The 23,054-nt window shown below is 43.0% G+C and overlaps 1 protein-coding gene across 2 annotated transcripts in view; it reads right to left on the minus strand.

Moving 5' to 3' along the window:
* SLC24A4 (solute carrier family 24 member 4) overlaps positions 1-23,054 on the minus strand; it is a 121,508-nt gene that overhangs the window by 7,666 nt on the left and 90,788 nt on the right. For both annotated transcript variants that reach the window (XM_081173315.1, XM_081173316.1), the window contains exons 11-12: positions 6,605-6,774; positions 4,803-4,941 (exon numbers count right to left, since the gene is read on the minus strand). In XM_081173315.1, the coding sequence (XP_081029441.1) occupies positions 4,803-4,941; positions 6,605-6,774 (309 nt within the window). The remainder of the gene's footprint in view (positions 1-4,802; positions 4,942-6,604; positions 6,775-23,054) is intronic.

Consider the following 23,054-nt stretch of genomic DNA (forward strand, 5'->3'; position numbering starts at 1 on the left):
CACTTGCCACAAGATCAGGCAAAGTGCCTCTGCTCCACCATGCCATTTACTAGTGCTGTCAATGCCAGGGAAAATGCTAGTGTGAAAGCAAACTAAGACACAGTCATGCTGCTAGTGTGGCCAGATACAGCAAGGCTCCTGCAGCTTCAACAGTTTCGTAACAAGGAGATTCCAGCAGTAATAGCCCTGTGCTCTTTTTCACCGACATGATGCTTGAGTTAGGCCCCAAACAGAGATTTGAATCCAAGTCTCTCCAGTCCTAGTAGAATGCTCTGTCAATTCCACCACATTGCCTAGCAGGAATAGTTCTGTCACTGATTACCAGTGATGTTCAAGGCACCGTACAAATTACTCTTGGGATCACAATGAGTAGCACAGATTAGGAAAGGAAAACTGCTTACCCTAGAACCTTCACTTAGGACAATTTAAAAGGCAATCCCCACATTGCTTAAACTTATCAATACAGTGGTACCTCTGGATGCGAACGGGATCTATTCTGGAGCCCCATTCGCATCCAGAAGCGAACGCAACCCACATGCGTGGGTCGCGATTCGCCGCTTTCGCGCATGCGTGTGACGTCCCTTTCCTCCTTTTGTGAACAGTTGTTGTGGATCATGAGCTTGATGTGAAGAAAGGGTAAAACCTCCCTCTATGACGACGTTCTGATCTTCCTTCTCTCCCTGGCCTTCCACCGACTATTCATTAAAAAAAACCATTACAGAAATTCGACTGTCTAGTTTGGCCTTGAGATGCTACAGACCAAAGGTGGGGGGGGGGGTAGACATAGAGGGTTGTATCCTGCAAAGTCATCTTGTTAACACAAGGACTTCTGCCTGTACAACAGGAGCTCCTCTACCTTTTCTCTCTCCATGTGTCCCTACTCTACCCCAATTTTTTTTCCCAGAAGGTTGGTGGAAAACAGAGAACAGATTGGGGGGGCACATGGGGAGAGGAGAGGGAAAGGAATTCTCATTGTGCATGCAGAAGTCCTAGAATATCAACAAAATTCAACAGCAGAAGAACAGATACTAAAAAAAAAACCTCGTGATTTTATGCCACAGGTCTTCAGGGCTCTTATGTAAACACTTGAATTCTTAACTGATCCATTGCTCCTTTGTAGTCTGAAGCATAAGAGCTGCTGGTCAGTGCGGTCAGCTGTACATCAACTATTGTAAAGGATGTTCTTTAAAAAGAAGAAGCTGAATAAACAAATTAAAATTAAGCTAGCAGCTAAACCAGCAGTTCTATTCTTAATTCTAACCACTATGCCTTACAGGATGTAAGAAGTTCTGTTTGTCCATTTCTTTCTCCCTCTTTTGTTATTATTATTATTAATTGTGGGTTGCATTTCTATATATATATATATATATAAGAGCCTGCTGGATGAGACCAATGGCTCATCTAGCCCTGAATACTGTTCCCACAGTGACCGATCAGATGCCTGTGGGAAACCAGCAAGCAGGATTTGAGCACAAGAGAACAAGAGAACTCTCCTATCTTTTGGTTACCAGTGACTGGTAAAATAATGATGATGACGATGTTCAGGGAGCTAAACAAATCCCAAAAGGGGAGAGGAGGGAAGAGCCATTACGATTGTGACTATAATTTACATTTGCCAGTCAATTTATATAAAAAAGAAAAGGTTTCAAAGTGACTTAACAAGATACTAGCAATGTAATTCACTAGCTACATATTGAATATAGATCAAAGACTATGCGAGTTTTCCAATGAAACACAGGGAGTAGAACACAATTTGGAGCATAGCTAAACCAATAGCCAAAAACCACAGATTGGTTTTAAGCTGTTGTTAGCAATTTCTTCTAACCTTAAGGTTCTTGTTTTGTGTCTTCATAACACTTCACAGCAGCCATTTATTCTTAGGGCTGGATGAACTGGGTCCGATCAAAGTCAGGAAGTGGAAGGCATAAATATTTGACCCAATGGGCACAATCTGCTGCGGGCGCTCCATTAAAATAATTTCCCGGTAGGTATGTTGCAGCAGAAAAAACAAAGAACCCTGTGGCGTCTGATGAAGTAGGTTCTGGTCTACAGAAACCAGTACAGTAGATGTAAAATGTAGCTACTTCCGTGATCTGAACCATTTGGAGCATATGGACCCCTCTCAAAGTCTCTTTTTTTAATCTACAGCAAATTGCATCTAATTTATCTGAGGGGGTTTCAAGGAAAGGGACATATGGTTGCAATATTGCAACGTCAGCATTTAAAGGGAAGGGGGAACCTGAAGCCTGCAATTCTTGAGGAAGGAAGCATGGATTTGCAGGAAATAGTCTGAATGTACCCCGTAAGACTCATCCATATGCCACAATCAGTCCCTGGGGCATATCTTCACATAAATGTACAAGCATTCTATATCACTTTAGTTGCCTTGGCTTCCTATAAAGAATCCTGTGGTGTGTGTTTTTTAGTTTGCAGAGAAAGATGAGAATTCTCTTTGCCATCTTCACATAACTGCCCTTTCCTGGGCTGCCTGGGAAGAGGAGTTGTTTATTAAATCAGTTTGTGATTCAGATATTCCCTTTGTGCACATTTCCTAACCCAAAATACTAAGACCACTTGCAATGGCAACAAATCTAAGATATTGTTTCTGGAAATATAAAGCTGATAAGGAATACTAGTTCACTTTAAGGAGACCAAATATTCACTCACTGAGATCATAACTTGGAGACTACTTTTATTGCAGCCAAACAATTCCAAACATGTGTACAAGATTCACTTGTGTACAGATGAAAAGTTTGCCTTGCATACTATCCCTGGCCCCTGGGTGAGCACACGTTAATGATCACCGCTCCCTGGAGTCTCCAAATGGTAGACGACCCAAGTAGGCAACTTGAATATACCTATTCTCTCTTTTTTTTATATAATAACTTTTATTTCCAATATTCACTCTTTTAAAATCACAAGAAGAAAGGGGGGAAAAAGACATCGCAAAATGAACAGATGTAGACAATAAAATATCAAGACGTAAATACATTTCTCCAAAAGTATTAATTATCATAACATCATTCTGACTTCCCTCCACCACGATTTAAGCTATATCCCATTGATACCCTTCTTGCAGTTCCTTCTTTCTACCTTTATCTTTACTTCGCAGATTCTATAATTCACCTACTGTTATTTTAATGTTACCTAAGTTTTTCTCCATGTATGATATAAATTTATTCCAATCATTAATAAAGATTTTATTACTCTGATGCCTGATCTTCTGTGTCATTTTTGCTAGCTCAGAGTACTCAAATAGCTTGTTTTGCCATTCACTAATAGTTGGGATTTTAGATGATTTCCAGTTCTGTGCCAACAGTAGTCTAGCTGCTGTCGTTGCATACTGGAACATGGTTTGATCTTCTTTTCTAATCTCCTCACCGACCATTCCCAGAAGAAATGCTTCTGGTTTTTTAGGAAATGTGTATTTCAGTATCTTTTTCAATTCATCATAGATAGAACCCCAGAACCTCTTCACTTCTTCACATGACCACCACATATGATGGAAGTCGCCCTCTTTTTTTTTACATTTCCAACATCTTTTGTCTCCAGTCTTGTACATTTTTCCAAGCTTAACAGGAGTAATATGCCAATGATACATCATTTTTTCCATATTTTCACGGAGGCTAACGCATGCTGTAAATTTCATGTCCTTAGTCCAAAGTTTCACCCATCTCTCATATTCTAAACTATATCCCAAATCTATGGCCCACTTTATCATGACCTATTCTCCTTTTTGCTGGGCCAACCAGTAAGACAAAGCAGAGTAGGAGAATAATAATAATAATAATAATAATAATAATAATAATAATAATAATAATAATACAATAATTTATTATTTGTACCCTGCCCATCTGGCTGGGTTTCCCCAGCCACTCTGGGCGGCTTCCACAAAGACCAAAAATACACTAAGATGTCATACATTAAAAACTTCCTTGAACAGGGCTGCCTTAAGATGTCTTCTGAATGTCAGGTAGTTGTTTATCTCTTTGACCAAGAAGGCCCTCTGCCTGGTTCCCTGTAGCTTTGCTTCTCGCAATGAGGGAAACGCCAGAAGGCCCTCGGCGCTGGACCTCAGTGTCTAGGCAGAACGATGGGGGTGGAGACGCTCCTTCAGGTATACTGGGCTGAGGCCGTTTAGGGCTTTAAAGGTCAACACCAACACTTTGAATTGTGCTCGGAAACGTACTGGGAGCCAATGTAGGTCTTTCAAGACCGGTGTTGTGTGGTCTCGGTGGCCACCCCCAGTCACCAGTCTAGCTGCCGCATTCTGGATTAGCTGTAGTTTCCGGGTCACCTTCAAAGGTAGCCCCACATAGAGCACATTGCAGTAGTCCAAGTGGAAGATAACTAGAGCATGCACCACTCTGGCCAGACAGTCAGAGGTAGGTAGGGTCTCAGCCTGCGTACCAGGTGGAGCTGGTAGACAGCTGCCCTGGATACAGAATGGGGAAACGACATACCTGGTGATCAAAGGAAAAGGAGAAGAGCTGGGTCTTGGTGGCAAAGCACTTGCTTTTGATGCAGAAGGACCCTTGCTTAATACCCAGCATCTACAGGTTGGGCTGGTAAAGACCCTTGCGTGAAACCCTGGTCTGAGCCACTGCTAGTCAGTGTCGACAATACTGAGCTAGATGGGCCAATGGTCTGGTTCAGCTTTTCATGTTCTTAGAGCTGGAAGTGAGAGGAACTGGCTGGCTGGAGGGTGGTGGTGATAGTTTGGAAGCTGAATGCCATGGCTGGTTCCATGGGGCAAAGCGATCTTGCTCACCCATTCATTCTGTATTACAATTGAGATTTACCTGGTGGTGAAAAAGGAGACAGGTTGGTATGTTCATGCTCCTCTTCTTGGTTATCAACATGGATGGCCCCATTTTCGATATTCTCATGCTTCCCATTCTGGATCAGCTTGCCATTGGCAGCATGAATTAGTCGCTGGCGCTAGAAGACATGTGAACCAAAACCAGTGAGTACACCATTTCTGGAGTGTTTCCCAATCTTGCTTGTTTTTGTTTGTTAATATAATTTTGCCATAAAGTACCGTATTCCCTCCCTCCATGTCATCTTTGAGCAATTCTGGTTTTAGAATTCATCAGTTAGCCATTTCTGGCCCTCTATGGCTGGATCCAAAGTTTTACTCTGGCATATTTTCAGCACATGTGTGGCTTTCTTTCTTTCCGACTGAAAATCCTGTTGACATATATTTCTATATAATTTTAAGTTTTCTTCTTGCATCAACATAAATAATATCAAGAACCATAAAATTTATTCCTTCCCTTGAGCTCTGAAAGAACATTGGAAATGCAGAAAAGAAAGATATCTCAATAACTGGAGGGGCAGCACATTGATAAAATAGAGAGAGAAGAATATTTAATACACCTACAGTGAAGGTGTAAAGACTCAGACAAGAACTGGGGAGACTCAGGTTCAAAACTCCCTTGCAACCACTATCTCAGCCTAACCTACCCTCACAGGGTTGTTGTGAGGATAAAATATGAGTGAGAGGGGGAGAGAATCATGTATGCTGCCTTTGGAGGAAAAGTGAACTACTATTTTTTAAATAAATACAGTGAGATGGGATCTCCTGTATGCTACAAAAAGGGCATCTAGGTTAACAAGAAATCAGATGAGCTGCCTATCTTCATCTGGACCATATTTTTGCCATCACTAGAAGTGCACTTTAAAATGCCCTCCGGTTCATCTTGCCTAGACCAGGGGTAGGGAGCCAGTGGCTTGCCAGATGTTGTTGGCAAGTGGCCAATGGTCCGAAACCGTGAGACTAGACATTATCACTGGAAACCAGAGCCCAAATCCAGTTAAGTATTACCTATGAAGTCGTTGCTTGCTTAAGCTGTCACACATCTTCATTCTTAACCACACAAAAATACAAATAGGCCTGCTGGATATGACAAAGGGGTAATCCAGTGCAGGGTTTCCCAAACTCGAGTTTCCAGCTGCTTTTTGGGACTACAACTCCCACCATCCCTTGCTAGCAGGACCAGTGGTCAGGTATGATGGGAACTGTAGTCCAAAAACAGCTGGAGATCCAAGTTTGGGGAACCCTGATCTAGTCCAACATCCTGTTTCCACACTGTGGTCAGCTGAATGCTTCTGTCAAGGCAAGAGCAGTCTCCCATTGCTGCTCCCCAGTATACTGCGCCTCTGGGCAGAAAGGTTCTCTACACTTTTGCAGCTAATTTTCACTGATAGATCCTTCCCTTGCAGATTTATCTAATGCCTTTTAAAAAGCTACCTAAGGTGGTGGCTGCTACCACATCCATGTGTGAAGAAGTCTTTCAGGACTGCATCTTGTGTGAAGGAGTATTTAAGACAATGAAATATGGAACCACAACAAATTACATGCATTTGTTCCCTTGTTCCCTTTTTCGCCCCTATCCCTCCTCTTTCCAATTCCCATCTCGCTGTAAAACTTTAGTAGATTGTGAATGCCTTTGGGCAAAGTACTTTCCAAATAAATTATTCCGTAAACCACCATATACATTGACCGCTGCACAAACAATACAAAACAGTGATGAAATGAGTTGCGAAAAATAAAAAAATGATTGAGTAAGCGCTTTAATTATTCCCGCCCTTGCAGACTCACCTCATTAATAATGATCCTGCTTGCCATCCGTAGCCTGGTTCTCGGCCCAAATTTGTTTGTAATCATTATTCGCAAGCCAGCTTCAGGGAAACGATATTTTGGAGGACTGGAACAAATGATCTCATCGACCATCACAACGGAGTTTCGGCCATACTGTTGCGTTCCCTTCACTATTGACCACAATGCCAATGGTTAGCTATACAATCTGCTTCCTTTTCTGTGCCTGCCTCTGCCCTTACTTGCCCCTTAATGGCTTTTATAGGTTGCTGAAGCGTAATGTCACCTGGAGCCTTAAAAATCGTAAATCAGCAAAATTAGGTAGTACGTCAACAATGCCATTTTATGCTGCAGTTGTGTAGAAAGAGATTGGGTATGTGTGGAAACTGGCAGGTTTCCCCATTGCACTTCACCTTGACCCACAAATCTCCTTGATTAATTTAATCAACTGCTTAATAATTTGTCGGTTATAACGTAAGCTTAATGTATAGCACCTACTGAATTTCACGTGGTAAATTTATAATCAAGGCTGCAATCTATCCCAAGTTCCATCTCATTGATCTTCACAGAAACAGTTAGCATGTGCTCACCTCTCTGCCATCAAAATTAATAGGTCTTAAAAGTGCATAACTTGTCTGGAATATGCACCATCATAATAAATAACTCATTGTAACAGGTTGGATTCAGACTTGCCCTTTCATAGGAGGCAATATTCACCAATTACCCCTTCTGCCCGTTGCTCTCAGTGCCAACTCCCATGCTGTTCCTAGATTGTCCCCCGACCCTTGAGCAGAGATTTTTAGGGGACACAGGGGGCTGCAAGGGGAAAGGAGGGGAATATCTGAAAATCCCCTCCGCCATTTCTGTCAGCAGGACAACATGGAGAGTAGTGTGGGAGTAGTGCTGCACACACATAGTGGGTCCAACCCAATAATAACACTAAAATGTCAATCACTGCTGAGTCAGAGAAGACAGCTCCTCAGAAATGAGTATTACTATTCAAAAGAATGAGCAAGTTTGTAGCCTGTTCATTGCCCTAGCAAGCAAATGATTTAATCCTTTCAGCCTCAACTATGATATTAGAAGGTGCTTTTGTCTTCATTGTAACTTTTCGGGTTACTGTGCTGCTTAGCAAAGACTTGTTTCAAAGGAATTGCGACAATTTATATATAAATGGGCGCTTTAAGCTATCCTTAACTCTGTTACTAAACCAGAGGGGTCAGGGGGACATGCAGCCCTGAGAATTAATAAAAGGAACACATAATAAATGCATGCAAGTATTAACAACAAATGCAACCAGCTGGACATAGCAAGTGTAGCAAGGCTTAGCAGACAGGAGACATGTGGTGTTAGAAAACACATTGCAATGAAGTAAAATATTAACCCCAGAGGAAAAGGGGATGTGGACAATGGGGAAAGGGAAAGAATGGAGGGGCAATACCATTCTTTATTGCCTCACTTATCAAGTTGGATAAATATATACATATACATTTACAGCAGGTTACTTACATTAGCAGGAACAGGAAAATTTAGTCAACAGGAAAATGAAATAAACAAATGAGTCATTAGTGTAGAATTTCAGTTCAAAAGCACTGGAGATCAGGGAAAACATTCAACTCAAACAAAAGAATAACAGAAGAACCCTCAGAAAAATCTCACACCTGGTGATCACATGCCTGTTATCTAAAACAGATGAAGACCAGTGAGAGAGGTGGGGAAGGGGTCAAAACTAACATTTAGTTTCAGACTGTATCAGGCTATCACCTGAAGCATCTCCCAAGGCTGAGCTGAGATGATGGGTCCCTGCCCCCTGCTCACACAGTTCTGTACTGAACTGGGGCCCCCAGTGCATTCATTTGAAAACTGATGCAGGTGGTCCCAGCGATTGGGGGTGTGGGTGTGTGTGTGTATCTACACCTGCCCAATGACATGGTGAGTGGGCAAGATCACCCGTAGCTGTCAACATTTTCCTTTAAAAAAATAATTATTGAATGATTTTATGTTACAAAAAACAATACATCCATACTACCACTAAATATAATTAAGAAATAAAAATTACATACATCGATATTTAGTTTGTTATTTTTCCTTTTTTTTAAGGGAAATTCCCTTATTCTGAATAGGATTCCTTGCAAGTAAAGGGAAAAGTTGACAGCTATGAGATCACCACCACTTTCATTCACCTGAGGCATGTGTAGAAAGCAAAAGGTGTGGATAACCTAATCAAGGGATGGGTTTTCAAATGTGTATCAGGTAACTTTGTGGAAGGTAAGATGTAGAATTAATCAAAACTGAAAGCAGCATGTTGAGGATTAGCACGAACGACTCCGGACTGAGAAAAACTACACCTTTGTGCTGCACATAGGTTGGTGGGTATGAAGTCTAAGTTAACTGAACCCGGGCTGCATTGAAAAGTTAGTCATGCCTATCAAGGGTCAGCATAGCCAGGTATCTGGGGTCAACCTTAGTCTGCTGCAGTGAAGAGCTACGTTCACTAATAGAGGAGTGCCCCTGGAGGGTGTCTTCCCCAAGGGCCTCCAAAACCTGGAGGCAGCACTAGTCATGCCTGCATGAAGCCCCATTAATTTCAGTGGGGAATTAACTACAACCCACTCAGTCTGGATCGAGCACAATGACTGCTGTAGGTGTTGGAAGGCTGCAGCTTATGTATGGTACTCTTAATCTTCAGGAAGCTGGTTAAAGACAGTGTGGGGAACCTATAAGTCTGAACTACAACTCCCGCCATCCCTTACCATTGCCCATGCTTGTAGGGGCTGATGGGAGTTGCAGTTCAGCAGTTCAACATCCAGAGGTCCAAAGGTTCACCTCCAGTGTTAAAGTCTCCCCTCAGATGGTTAAACCAGAATATATGAGCTGGAAGGGCCTGGTTCAAATGCCAGCTGAGCCGTGAACTTAACATAGATGGCCTTAGGCATGCCACTACCTTAGCTTTAGCCACAATACCTTTAATAAGGATGGAAATATTGCTCTATCTATCTAATGGAATTGTTGCAGGCATTACTGAGAATAATCTATGAGAAGCACTTGAGCACTTAGGGAAAAGTGCTACAGGAGTACTAAGTGCCATTAAGTATGATTATTATCAAGAGCAAGAGACAGCCACAGATGCTTATCGCTGGATTTTAGTGGAATAAGAAGTCATGGCATTTTTTAAAGAGCTAATCTTACTAAGGAAGCCTCTCTCGGGTGAAGCATATTATTAAAAGCAACACGGAAGCATCAATGCAGTTGCTACGGAACTTGCTTGAGGAGCCCCAGTGAGACTGAGGAATGAGCATTGAAGTACCTGGGAGGATATACAAGGATGGAGGCTGTACTCTACGTATAGAGGCATCAAGGTCCTGGGTTCTGGACCCAGGAAGACTTGGCTATGGCTGGACGAATCTGTCAATTTTAGCTTCTCTCAGTTTCAGTTTCTCATTTTTCCAATCTTAAATTCCTTGCACATCAGTTTGCAATTTTCTTAAAAGTCCTCATGAAAACTCACCAGCATTGTATTGCAAATTTCTCCTGACACACATATTTTACAAATGTTTCCCCTAATGTGCACATTTTTACCAAGCAGTTTTCACTAGCATAATGCATTTTTGAATGTTATTTTGACTGACATAAGTATTTTTATGTACACTGTATCCTAGTAAATGCATTTCTGTACATTACCTGGATGGAGAAGTGCCCTGCAAATTTCAGACATATATGAAATTTGAAAGATGGCTGTGTTTCAGTCTTTGTACTGTTTTGGAAAGTGCAAATTAAGTAAGTTTTTATTTAAATGCAACCTGAATCATATTCCTCCTCCATCACCAACTGCAGCTTAACTGCAAACACAGCACATTACTCTTCTGCTTATAGCAAGTCCTCTGGCTTTGTTGCTTCAAACTCTCTTTGCCCCTAGAGATTATACATCAGCACCAAGCCATGGGTACCAAGGAAACCAGGGTGCTGCTTGCATAAATCTCAGCAGGATGAGATGGAACTTCTCAGGTGGAGAAGATGGGAAAGCCTGGAAGGGAGAGCTGAAGGACAGGCAGGCACAGAGACTGGTGAACAGGCAAAGAAGATGAGATGTGCTGAGGCTTGGAATGTATTTGAAAAGCATTGTAGATGGGAATGGGGGAAAGAATCTGTCAGTTGCTTAAAGAAAAGACCGAGACCTGACCCATAAGCATTTATAGCCAAGCCAGGCTGGGGGAACAAATGTGCTGCCTCCGTGGGTGGAGTTGGGACCTGGGAGAACAATGCCGTTGTTTCCACCAACTCACGGTAGTCTCAAGTGGATTCACCCCACGGTGCACTGCAACACAGGTTTCAAGGTTGAGTAGAGCATTGAGCATATATTGCATTTTACCCCTTGGCTGTTCCACTAAGAGGTAAGCTGCAGTATACCCTGAAGTAGTCCTATCTAGGAGGTCATTCTCCAGAAGGAAGGAAGCATCTGCAATGGGTAGCTACAAGCTTCTAGAGTAAAGTGGTACAGGGGAAACGAGAATTACTTCTGGTAAAAGTGATACAAAACTTCCGGGAAGTTGGCGCCATCGCCGAATGGAGGGAGTCTGCTCGGCAGGGGCTGGGTCCTACCACGCCGGCGACGCGGGGACCCTCAAAAACCACGGGCACGGAGCCCGTGGACATGGGGACTCGGCTGGCACCGCTAGCGCCCTCCCGACTCGTGAAGGAGCCTTTTTAAAGGCTTCGGATCGGGTGCCGGGGAGTGGCGTGGTGCTTTGAGTCTATCGCTTCCCCTGCCGAGCGCAGCCACATGCCATTCAACGGAGAGCGCTGGCTTCTTCCATTGGAAATTCGGACTATCAACAACAACCCGTGAGTAATTGGGAAACCGGGTACAAAAGGAGAAAAAAAGAATTTTTTTTCGGATTCGGCACGAGCGGGGGTGATCTAAAAAGGAAGTCAGTCCCCCCCCCCCCCTGATTGTAAACATTCTAAAACAAGGACTGGGTAACCAAGATCGAAAGAGAAGTTTATTGCTGATAAAAATCATTAATTCCACGAAGGGAAATTACAAGAATTGTGCTGGAGGAGAAGAGTGGAGGGTGAGAGGGAAAATGCAACCCCCCCCTGGGAACCGGGGCGATTCGTAGAGCCTGGCGAAGAGAGACGGAGACTTTGACAGCTGTCAAAGTAGCTGTCAAAGTTGGAGAATATAAAGAGGACTTTGTTACAAGGATTTTGCTGGCTAATTCTGTTACAATTTGATATAATATGGATATAAACTGTCGGAAAATAAGGAACAACAAGTTGACTTTTGGATTAGAGGATACAAAGTTACTGCAGTCCCCCTAGAGGGGTTTTGGGACATTACAAGTGGTCGTACGTGGAAAATTACTCTGGGACTGGCACAGGACTTATCTTCTGGGAAAGCTGCAAAACTGAAATAGTATTTTGTCTACAGAGGTGTTTACATTAAAAGGAGACAATAGAATTTTCTATTGAAGAAAGGAAGGGACTGGACGTAAGTTTTTGTTCCTGAACAACAAACCTCTGTAGAGATACCAGATCTCGGAATAAGAACGTTTTAGCAGCTGAACAAGACAAGAAACCTGAGAAAGTAAGGAACAAAAAGAACAAAGGACTAACTACGACACGGAAAGAACAATGGGAGGAGCAACAAAGACCAAGGAATTTAAAGGCCTCTATTAGACTGGATTTTTGGAAGTTAAACATCATTAAAATAAACAAATTAAAAGAAAACCGGCAAGGTGGAAGGGGGAAAAATTTGGCCATGGACTTGAGACCTCCAGGCTGACAACATATAGACTGATGGACATGGGGAATCCAAACCGGGGAAGGGAGGGGGGAGTTTTGGAATCCAAAGGCTATATAACCAACTTTTTGAACTTTCTTATATTTTTTATCTTCTATTTCTTTATATAACTTTTTTATATTATGGTATTTTGATTTGTCATGTTTAAAAAAAAAAGGAATTCGTGGAAGGAAAATGGGGCAGATCTTGGGGGAAAATCTTTTTTCTTTTCTGTTAAAGATGAGGGGTGATGGTAAGATTGTATAATTTAAATTGGTTAATGGGTTAAACATATTAAGTTTTAAACTGGGAGTAAGAGTTTGTGGAACCAAATTAATGAAAGGGGAATATAGTCGGGAGGGGGAGGAGGGAGTCCTAGAAAGAAGGTAACGAAAGTAAGGTTTTACATATATTTCTTTTCTTTTCTATCTTTTCTTTTCTGTTATATTGGAAACTCTAATAAATATGATATTTTATATATATATATATATATATATATATATATATATATATATATATATATATATATATATATATATATGCTTTCGTAGATTTTCACGGGTACAGGAATGTAGGTTTTGGTGTCTTCGGGTGTCTTCCCGTGTAAGAGTTGGGGTGTCTAGGCGACGTTTCGACGAGGTCTCACTCGTCATCTTCAGGCTGGTGCTTTCGGCTTCTTGTTGCTAGAACAGAGCAGGATCTCAGTGTTTGAGTTCCTATAAATACTGTTGAGGGGGTGTGGTGTATAGCCTCCAACGTTCTGGGCAGAGAGGAAGTTCCTAGGTTAATGTGCCTTTTCTTCTTTTGTTCATTAATTACTTGAGGGATATCTTGAGTGATTACTTGAGTGATATTCTGAGTACCACTTAGGAGGGTCATTAGGTGTGGATTAGTTGCTAAAGCTTTCGTGTCTTGACCTCTTGACCTTGTAAAGAGTTTTTCTGAGAAGATGGCTGTACTGCACTTAGTTGTGCTCTGGCTTGGCTTCGTGTATAGGGGCGAGCTGTGGTTTTGTGCCCTGTGCCAGCCAGATCTGTGTAGGGATTGCAGGGGGGTGCAGCATCCGGAGGTGCCACTATGGTTTGGCTACTGGATGGTGTCTGTAATTTATCTGTGGAGAGGGTCTGGGTTTGGGTCTGGTGTGGTTGATTGGAGATGGCGTTCTGTGTGCCTCTGGTTCTGGTGTCGGTTTTTGTGGGGAGGGCTAATTTCCAGATGTCTGGCAGGCGGGACGTGTCGTCACGCTTGTTCATGTTGTGAGGGTGTTTCTCTATCTCGATGGCTTCCATGATTATTCTCTTGTGGTGATGTTCCATGTTAAAGAGCAATTTGGAATCTGCAAAATTAATTTCGTGTCCTGTTTCTTTCATGTGTTGGTAAAGAGAGGAAGTTTTTTCTTCTTTTTTGACGGCATTCTTGTGTTCTGCGATACGTGCATTTATTCGTCTGTTTGTTTGTCCAATGTACGTGGCTGGGCAGACTTTGCAGGGTATTTCATAGACCCCTTGGTTTTCTAACTGGATTTTATCTTTTGGGTTTCTGAGGATATTGGCTATTTTTTGGTTGGTGCAAAAGGCTGTTTTGATATTGTGTTTATGGAGGATTTTGCTAATTTTATCTGTAGTGCCCTTGATATAAGGAAGGAGGGCCATGCCATTGTTTTCTTCTGTGTCTTGGTTTTTGGGGGGTGTTTCTTTTTGGATTAGCTTCGTAACCCTGTTTTGCTGGTATCCGTTGGCGATTAACACATTTGAGAGATTCTGTAACTCAGTTGTCAGGTGGTCTTTGTCAGCCAGGCGTTTGGTTCTGGAGATGAGAGTCTTGGCTACGGAGTTTATTTGTGCAGGGTGGTGGTGTGATTGTGCATGTAAGTAGCGGTTGGTGTGTGTTTTTTTCCGGTAGATAGTGTGTCCTAGGGAGCCATCAGGTTTTTTGTAGATTAGGACGTCAAGGAAGGGAAGTTGGTTGTTGGCTTCTATTTCCATAGTGAATTGTATTTTGGGGTGTAGGCTGTTGAGATGTGTGAGGAAGCTATCTAGTTTTTCCTTCCCGTGTGGCCAAATTACAAAGGTGTCGTCAACATATCTGAGCCAAAGTTTGGGTTTGTGTTCTGACTTGTCTAAAGCATTGGTTTCAAAGTGTTCCATGTACAGATTTGCGATGACCGGTGAGAGGGGTGATCCCATAGGTGCTCCTTCTATCTGTTTGTATCTTTGTCCATTGTGGATGAAGTACGTGTTGGTTAGGCAGTGGTTGGTCAGGTCCAGGATGTATTCGGGGGGATTGTATTTGTTTTGAATGGCTGTCAAGGCTTCATTAATGGGCACTTGTGTGAAGAGAGATACAACATCGAAGCTCACAAGTAGGTCATCGGGATGTAGGTTTTGCTTCTTTATTGTTTCTATGAACTGGAAGGAGTTTGTAACGTGTGAAGCGATAGATTCTGCATAGGGCTGAAGTTGCTTAGCGAGAAATTTAGCGAGATTTTGTAGAGGTGAGCCTATGGAGCTGACTATTGGTCTGAGTGGTGTTCCTTCTTTGTGTATCTTGGGGAGACCGTAGAGTTTGGGGCATCTGGATGATTTTTCTCTGGGGATGATTCTTAGCTGGATTTCTTCACTGATAGGAGAGGCTTTTATTTTGGATTTGGTGGTTTTTTCCAGATAGGTGGTGGGATCTGTTTTTATAGGTTGGTAGGTAGGGTCTTGGAGTAGATTTGATAGTTTTGCTTGGTAGTCCGATGTGTTCATCACAATAGTGGCATTACCTTTGTCTGCTGGGAGAATGATTATGTTGTTGTCTTTCCTCAGGTTGGTGAGTGCTTTCTGTTCTTCTTTGTGTAAATTGCTTCTGGGTGGTTTGCTGGAGCAGAGGATGTTGGTGACTTCAAGTCTGATTTTATTGGCTTCATCTGGGTTGATTTTGGTTAGGCTAGCTTCGACTCCGCATATGATGTTTTCCGTGGGGATGCGTCTCGGGGCGACTGCAAAGTTGAAACCTTTGGAGAGTACTTTGGTTTCAGTTGAGGTGAGGATCCTGTCTGATATGTTATGTACTGTTTGTTTCATGGGTTGTTGTGGAGGGTGGCTGGGCTTCTGGCGTTTCTCTAGTTTGTGGAGTTTGTTGGTGTGTATGTCTGTCTTATGTGAGGACTCTGTTTCAGCTCTCCAAACGGCTACAAAAATCTCGCTAAATTTCTCGCTAAGCAACTTCAGCCCTATGCAGAATCTATCGCTTCACACGTTACAAACTCCTTCCAGTTCATAGAAACAATAAAGAAGCAAAACCTACATCCCGATGACCTACTTGTGAGCTTCGATGTTGTATCTCTCTTCACACAAGTGCCCATTAATGAAGCCTTGACAGCCATTCAAAACAAATACAATCCCCCCGAATACATCCTGGACCTGACCAACCACTGCCTAACCAACACGTACTTCATCCACAATGGACAAAGATACAAACAGATAGAAGGAGCACCTATGGGATCACCCCTCTCACCGGTCATCGCAAATCTGTACATGGAACACTTTGAAACCAATGCTTTAGACAAGTCAGAACACAAACCCAAACTTTGGCTCAGATATGTTGACGACACCTTTGTAATTTGGCCACACGGGAAGGAAAAACTAGATAGCTTCCTCACACATCTCAACAGCCTACACCCCAAAATACAATTCACTATGGAAATAGAAGCCAACAACCAACTTCCCTTCCTTGACGTCCTAATCTACAAAAAACCTGATGGCTCCCTAGGACACACTATCTACCGGAAAAAAACACACACCAACCGCTACTTACATGCACAATCACACCACCACCCTGCACAAATAAACTCCGTAGCCAAGACTCTCATCTCCAGAACCAAACGCCTGGCTGACAAAGACCACCTGACAACTGAGTTACAGAATCTCTCAAATGTGTTAATCGCCAACGGATACCAGCAAAACAGGGTTACGAAGCTAATCCAAAAAGAAACACCCCCCAAAAACCAAGACACAGAAGAAAACAATGGCATGGCCCTCCTTCCTTATATCAAGGGCACTACAGATAAAATTAGCAAAATCCTCCATAAACACAATATCAAAACAGCCTTTTGCACCAACCAAAAAATAGCCAATATCCTCAGAAACCCAAAAGATAAAATCCAGTTAGAAAACCAAGGGGTCTATGAAATACCCTGCAAAGTCTGCCCAGCCACGTACATTGGACAAACAAACAGACGAATAAATGCACGTATCGCAGAACACAAGAATGCCGTCAAAAAAGAAGAAAAAACTTCCTCTCTTTACCAACACATGAAAGAAACAGGACACGAAATTAATTTTGCAGATTCCAAATTGCTCTTTAACATGGAACATCACCACAAGAGAATAATCATGGAAGCCATCGAGATAGAGAAACACCCTCACAACATGAACAAGCGTGACGACACGTCCCGCCTGCCAGACATCTGGAAATTAGCCCTCCCCACAAAAACCGACACCAGAACCAGAGGCACACAGAACGCCATCTCCAATCAACCACACCAGACCCAAACCCAGACCCTCTCCACAGATAAATTACAGACACCATCCAGTAGCCAAACCATAGTGGCACCTCCGGATGCTGCACCCCCCTGCAATCCCTACACAGATCTGGCTGGCACAGGGCACAAAACCACAGCTCGCCCCTATACACGAAGCCAAGCCAGAGCACAACTAAGTGCAGTACAGCCATCTTCTCAGAAAAACTCTTTACAAGGTCAAGAGGTCAAGACACGAAAGCTTTAGCAACTAATCCACACCTAATGACCCTCCTAAGTGGTACTCAGAATATCACTCAAGTAATCACTCAAGATATCCCTCAAGTAATTAATGAACAAAAGAAGAAAAGGCACATTAACCTAGGAACTTCCTCTCTGCCCAGAACGTTGGAGGCTATACACCACACCCCCTCAACAGTATTTATAGGAACTCAAACACTGAGATCCTGCTCTGTTCTAGCAACAAGAAGCCGAAAGCACCAGCCTGAAGATGACGAGTGAGACCTCGTCGAAACGTCGCCTAGACACCCCAACTCTTACACGGGAAGACACCCGAAGACACCAAAACCTACATTCCTGTACCCGTGAAAATCTACGAAAGCAAATATCTCACCTCTACGGGGAGGAAACCTTCCAGCTGACAAGAACCTACGAGAAACTAGAAATCCGAAGAGCCACCATCTTATGTGATCTCTTGTTCCTACGCAACTGCCGAGACAACAACTTAATTCCCACATGCTTCCAACTTAAATTCCACTCTAAAACCCCAGCTACCGAAAGGATCCTGAAACGAACTGAACTATCCCTAATCAGAAACGAACTACATAAGAAAAGATACCTACTAAACCAAACCAACAAAGATCTGCTCACTCTTCACCTCAAACTCTGTAACAAAATCCACCCTGCACTCTGGGACAAATGCAAACAACTAGCCGTTTGGAGAGCTGAAACAGAGTCCTCACATAAGACAGACATACACACCAACAAACTCCACAAACTAGAGAAACGCCAGAAGCCCAGCCACCCTCCACAACAACCCATGAAACAAACAGTACATAACATATCAGACAGGATCCTCACCTCAACTGAAACCAAAGTACTCTCCAAAGGTTTCAACTTTGCAGTCGCCCCGAGACGCATCCCCACGGAAAACATCATATGCGGAGTCGAAGCTAGCCTAACCAAAATCAACCCAGATGAAGCCAATAAAATCAGACTTGAAGTCACCAACATCCTCTGCTCCAGCAAACCACCCAGAAGCAATTTACACAAAGAAGAACAGAAAGCACTCACCAACCTGAGGAAAGACAACAACATAATCATTCTCCCAGCAGACAAAGGTAATGCCACTGTTGTGATGAACACATCGGACTACCAAGCAAAACTATCAAATCTACTCCAAGACCCTACCTACCAACCTATAAAAACAGATCCCACCACCTATCTGGAAAAAACCACCAAATCCAAAATAAAAGCCTCTCCTATCAGTGAAGAAATCCAGCTAAGAATCATCCCCAGAGAAAAATCATCCAGATGCCCCAAACTCTACGGTCTCCCCAAGATACACAAAGAAGGAACACCACTCAGACCAATAGTCAGCTCCATAGGCTCACCTCTACAAAATCTCGCTAAATTTCTCGCTAAGCAACTTCAGCCCTATGCAGAATCTATCGCTTCACACGTTACAAACTCCTTCCAGTTCATAGAAACAATAAAGAAGCAAAACCTACATCCCGATGACCTACTTGTGAGCTTCGATGTTGTATCTCTCTTCACACAAGTGCCCATTAATGAAGCCTTGACAGCCATTCAAAACAAATACAATCCCCCCGAATACATCCTGGACCTGACCAACCACTGCCTAACCAACACGTACTTCATCCACAATGGACAAAGATACAAACAGATAGAAGGAGCACCTATGGGATCACCCCTCTCACCGGTCATCGCAAATCTGTACATGGAACACTTTGAAACCAATGCTTTAGACAAGTCAGAACACAAACCCAAACTTTGGCTCAGATATGTTGACGACACCTTTGTAATTTGGCCACACGGGAAGGAAAAACTAGATAGCTTCCTCACACATCTCAACAGCCTACACCCCAAAATACAATTCACTATGGAAATAGAAGCCAACAACCAACTTCCCTTCCTTGACGTCCTAATCTACAAAAAACCTGTTGGCTCCCTAGGACACACTATCTACCGGAAAAAAACACACACCAACCGCTACTTACATGCACAATCACACCACCACCCTGCACAAATAAACTCCGTAGCCAAGACTCTCATCTCCAGAACCAAACGCCTGGCTGACAAAGACCACTTGACAACTGAGTTACAGAATCTCTCAAATGTGTTAATCGCCAACGGATACCAGCAAAACAGGGTTACGAAGCTAATCCAAAAAGAAACACCCCCCAAAAACCAAGACACAGAAGAAAACAATGGCATGGCCCTCCTTCCTTATATCAAGGGCACTACAGATAAAATTAGCAAAATCCTCCATAAACACAATATCAAAACAGCCTTTTGCACCAACCAAAAAATAGCCAATATCCTCAGAAACCCAAAAGATAAAATCCAGTTAGAAAACCAAGGGGTCTATGAAATACCCTGCAAAGTCTGCCCAGCCACGTACATTGGACAAACAAACAGACGAATAAATGCACGTATCGCAGAACACAAGAATGCCGTCAAAAAAGAAGAAAAAACTTCCTCTCTTTACCAACACATGAAAGAAACAGGACACGAAATTAATTTTGCAGATTCCAAATTGCTCTTTAACATGGAACATCACCACAAGAGAATAATCATGGAAGCCATCGAGATAGAGAAACACCCTCACAACATGAACAAGCGTGACGACACGTCCCGCCTGCCAGACATCTGGAAATTAGCCCTCCCCACAAAAACCGACACCAGAACCAGAGGCACACAGAACGCCATCTCCAATCAACCACACCAGACCCAAACCCAGACCCTCTCCACAGATAAATTACAGACACCATCCAGTAGCCAAACCATAGTGGCACCTCCGGATGCTGCACCCCCCTGCAATCCCTACACAGATCTGGCTGGCACAGGGCACAAAACCACAGCTCGCCCCTATACACGAAGCCAAGCCAGAGCACAACTAAGTGCAGTACAGCCATCTTCTCAGAAAAACTCTTCACAAGCTCAAGAGGTCAAGACACGAAAGCTTTAGCAACTAATCCACACCTAATGACCCTCCTAAGTGGTACTCAGAATATCACTCAAGTAATCACTCAAGATATCCCTCAAGTAATTAATGAACAAAAGAAGAAAAGGCACATTAACCTAGGAACTTCCTCTCTGCCCAGAACGTTGGAGGCTATACACCACACCCCCTCAACAGTATTTATAGGAACTCAAACACTGAGATCCTGCTCTGTTCTAGCAACAAGAAGCCGAAAGCACCAGCCTGAAGATGACGAGTGAGACCTCGTCGAAACGTCGCCTAGACACCCCAACTCTTACACGGGAAGACACCCGAAGACACCAAAACATATATATATATATATATATATGTCCTCTTCTGCATAATTATCAAATAGGTAGAAGTCCTGTCCTTTTTCCTTCTGAGCACCCTGGTCCAGGGATTTCCAAACTGTGGTCTGTGGACCATCAGTGGTCCACCAGCTTCATCCAGGTGGTCTGCAGAGTGTCTGCAGATTTGTGGTTAAAGGTGGGCGATTGCACATCTATAGCACTGAATATTCAAATTGATTTTTTTATTGTACTTTTATTGCTTCTTTCATTTCTTAGAATTCAGATTGTAATACAATATAAGAAATTACAATAGGTACAATGGGCAGAAACATCATTAAGTGGTCTGCCAAGAGCCTCAGCAATTTTCAAGTGGTCCATGGGTGGTGCTGGAGTTTGGGAACCACTGCCCCAATTGTTTTGGATAAGTTGTATCAGACAAAGTGGGCTCTAGCCCAGGGAAATCTATGGTACAACAAGTCTGTTAATCTTATGGAGTGCCACACATCTCTGTGTTGTTTTTGCTGAAAAAGATAAATGCCACCCTCTGGAATGTGAATAAGTTGTTGAAGCAGCTGACCTCTATTCCACACAATCCCATGCCCTAACGTATTTAATCACTATGGGGTTTCTATTGACTAGCTAGAAATCAAAGCCAATCTGTGGACCATCACAATAAAAACCAGGGGGTCCAGCCACCATGTTATTACTGTCAAAACATGGGCATTAGCAGCAAAGGTACAAATCTTCTCTTCTTGCGTAGAAGGCTTGTCTCTGAAATTGGATTTTCCTCTGGGTGAAAAGCTCTCTATATATGAGAATCCAGTAATAGAAGCTTTTATGTTTTTCCAGTCGAAGCTCTTGGAAGCAATAAAAGTTACAAGCTTCAAAGGCCGCTCAGCAGTCTGTGAACCTCCCTTTTATCTGCACCCTCAAGTAATAGAATTCCCACCATCAGGATGTAGAATGCATTGGGTAGAGAGCAGGTGTTCTTTGTTAGAAAATAATCAGACCTTGCACTCATACACTGGAGAAGATTAAGGTGAGATCTGAGCCCCACTGACCCAAGAGAGGTGTTAACCAAAGGACCCGGGCAGCTTTGCTGGAGGCTGTGCTCAAAGCTACAAGTAGGGCATGTTTCAGCAGCCAGGGCAACAGAAAGATGTGGCATATTTCAGCTAGCAGCAAAAAGGCTGCCTGGGGGCAGTTAGTTGTGCAGAGGGGAGGTCAAATGAAGGCAAGCTATTGTGCAGCTTTAACATGGCAAATAGCTTCATTCTGGCTCAGTTTGCACAGTGCTCTTACAAAGGACAATGCTAGGTGGATACTCACGCTGTATTAACATTCCCCCTTGAGTGAAAAAAATTACAGCAAAACTGAAGCAAGGAAGACAAAAACTAAGAACAGACCTCTTGGCATTCTCACTGCTTGAACCCTTACTGAAAAAGCTAACGATAACTGTTGTGTGAAAGCTTTTCTTTTCCGTAAAGAGGAGGAGATAGATAGATAGATGATAGATAGATAGATGATATGGAAATCTTTCAGGATCAAAAAAACAGGGTCAGAAATATAGTCTTCCATGCAGCATTAGTTTAAACAGGAAAAGGAAGGTGGTGGGGGAGAAGGAAAGAAAAAGATGCAGTTCCTTTTCTAAACAGTTTTTTTAAAAATGCCTACTTTTCTTCCTACAAGTGTTGAGACTGTCTGTATATGGTGAGAGCCATCTCTCAATGTCTGCTTCAAAAATTCAAACACTTTGTAGTACCACCTAATGCACCAGTCACTTGGCTGTTACTTTCCCACTCAGGAATTGCTGGTAACTTCACAGACAAGCCTGTGAAAGGCAGCATATCTTGCACAGCTGGGTGCCAGTAATTGCTTCTGAGGACACAACATGATACCAAAGTGCCAGAACACTTGCTCCACACTGGAATCCAGCACTCTTATGGATGCTTCAGTTTTCCTGCTGTTCCTCACTCAGCGGCTACACATTAATGCTGAAACAAACGTTCTTCTGTTTGGTGCCTTATTAAAATAGTTTCCAGGCTTTCCACCATTCATATGGACTTGTCAAGGGATCCCTGCACACCTGCACCAGAACCCCAGCATGTTGCAAACGAGTCTTTTGCATGTTCTTAGGTGCAAGAGAGCCATTGCCAGGCATGTTGGGCCTTTTTGAGGCTCTGTGCAAATTGAGGGCATGGCCTCCTGGAATATATAAAACGCTCTGCTGTAGCTGTACATTGCTAAGCTGTCTTTTAGAGATGACTGTCTCCTATTACTGATGTTCTCCAGGGTCCTCCAGAATGCAGCATGAAAAACAATGCTATCCTAAGTCCCAAGGCGGTGCTATATATAATACATCTGGGAGCTTGTATCTGCATGAATGATCTATGTGGCCACAAGGGCATGTCAGTCAGGGAAGAAACAGCATGCCTGTGAGCCAGCTTCCATTCAAGAAATAAGCCTGAGATTCCAAGAGTAGCCAATAAGCACCTGTGGGAATCTTGAGGTGCATCACTAGAAGTGCGGCCGAACCTGAGAGCAAGAATGCCAACAAGACGGGTGATATAGGGCATTCTCCCTTCCAGTGGCCCAACTTTGGAATGCTTGCCAGGTGCAAAGAGAGAATT

This window comes from Podarcis bocagei, assembly GCF_964188305.1.
Source record: "Podarcis bocagei genome assembly, chromosome: 1".
Taxonomy (NCBI): Eukaryota; Metazoa; Chordata; class Lepidosauria; order Squamata; family Lacertidae; genus Podarcis; species Podarcis bocagei.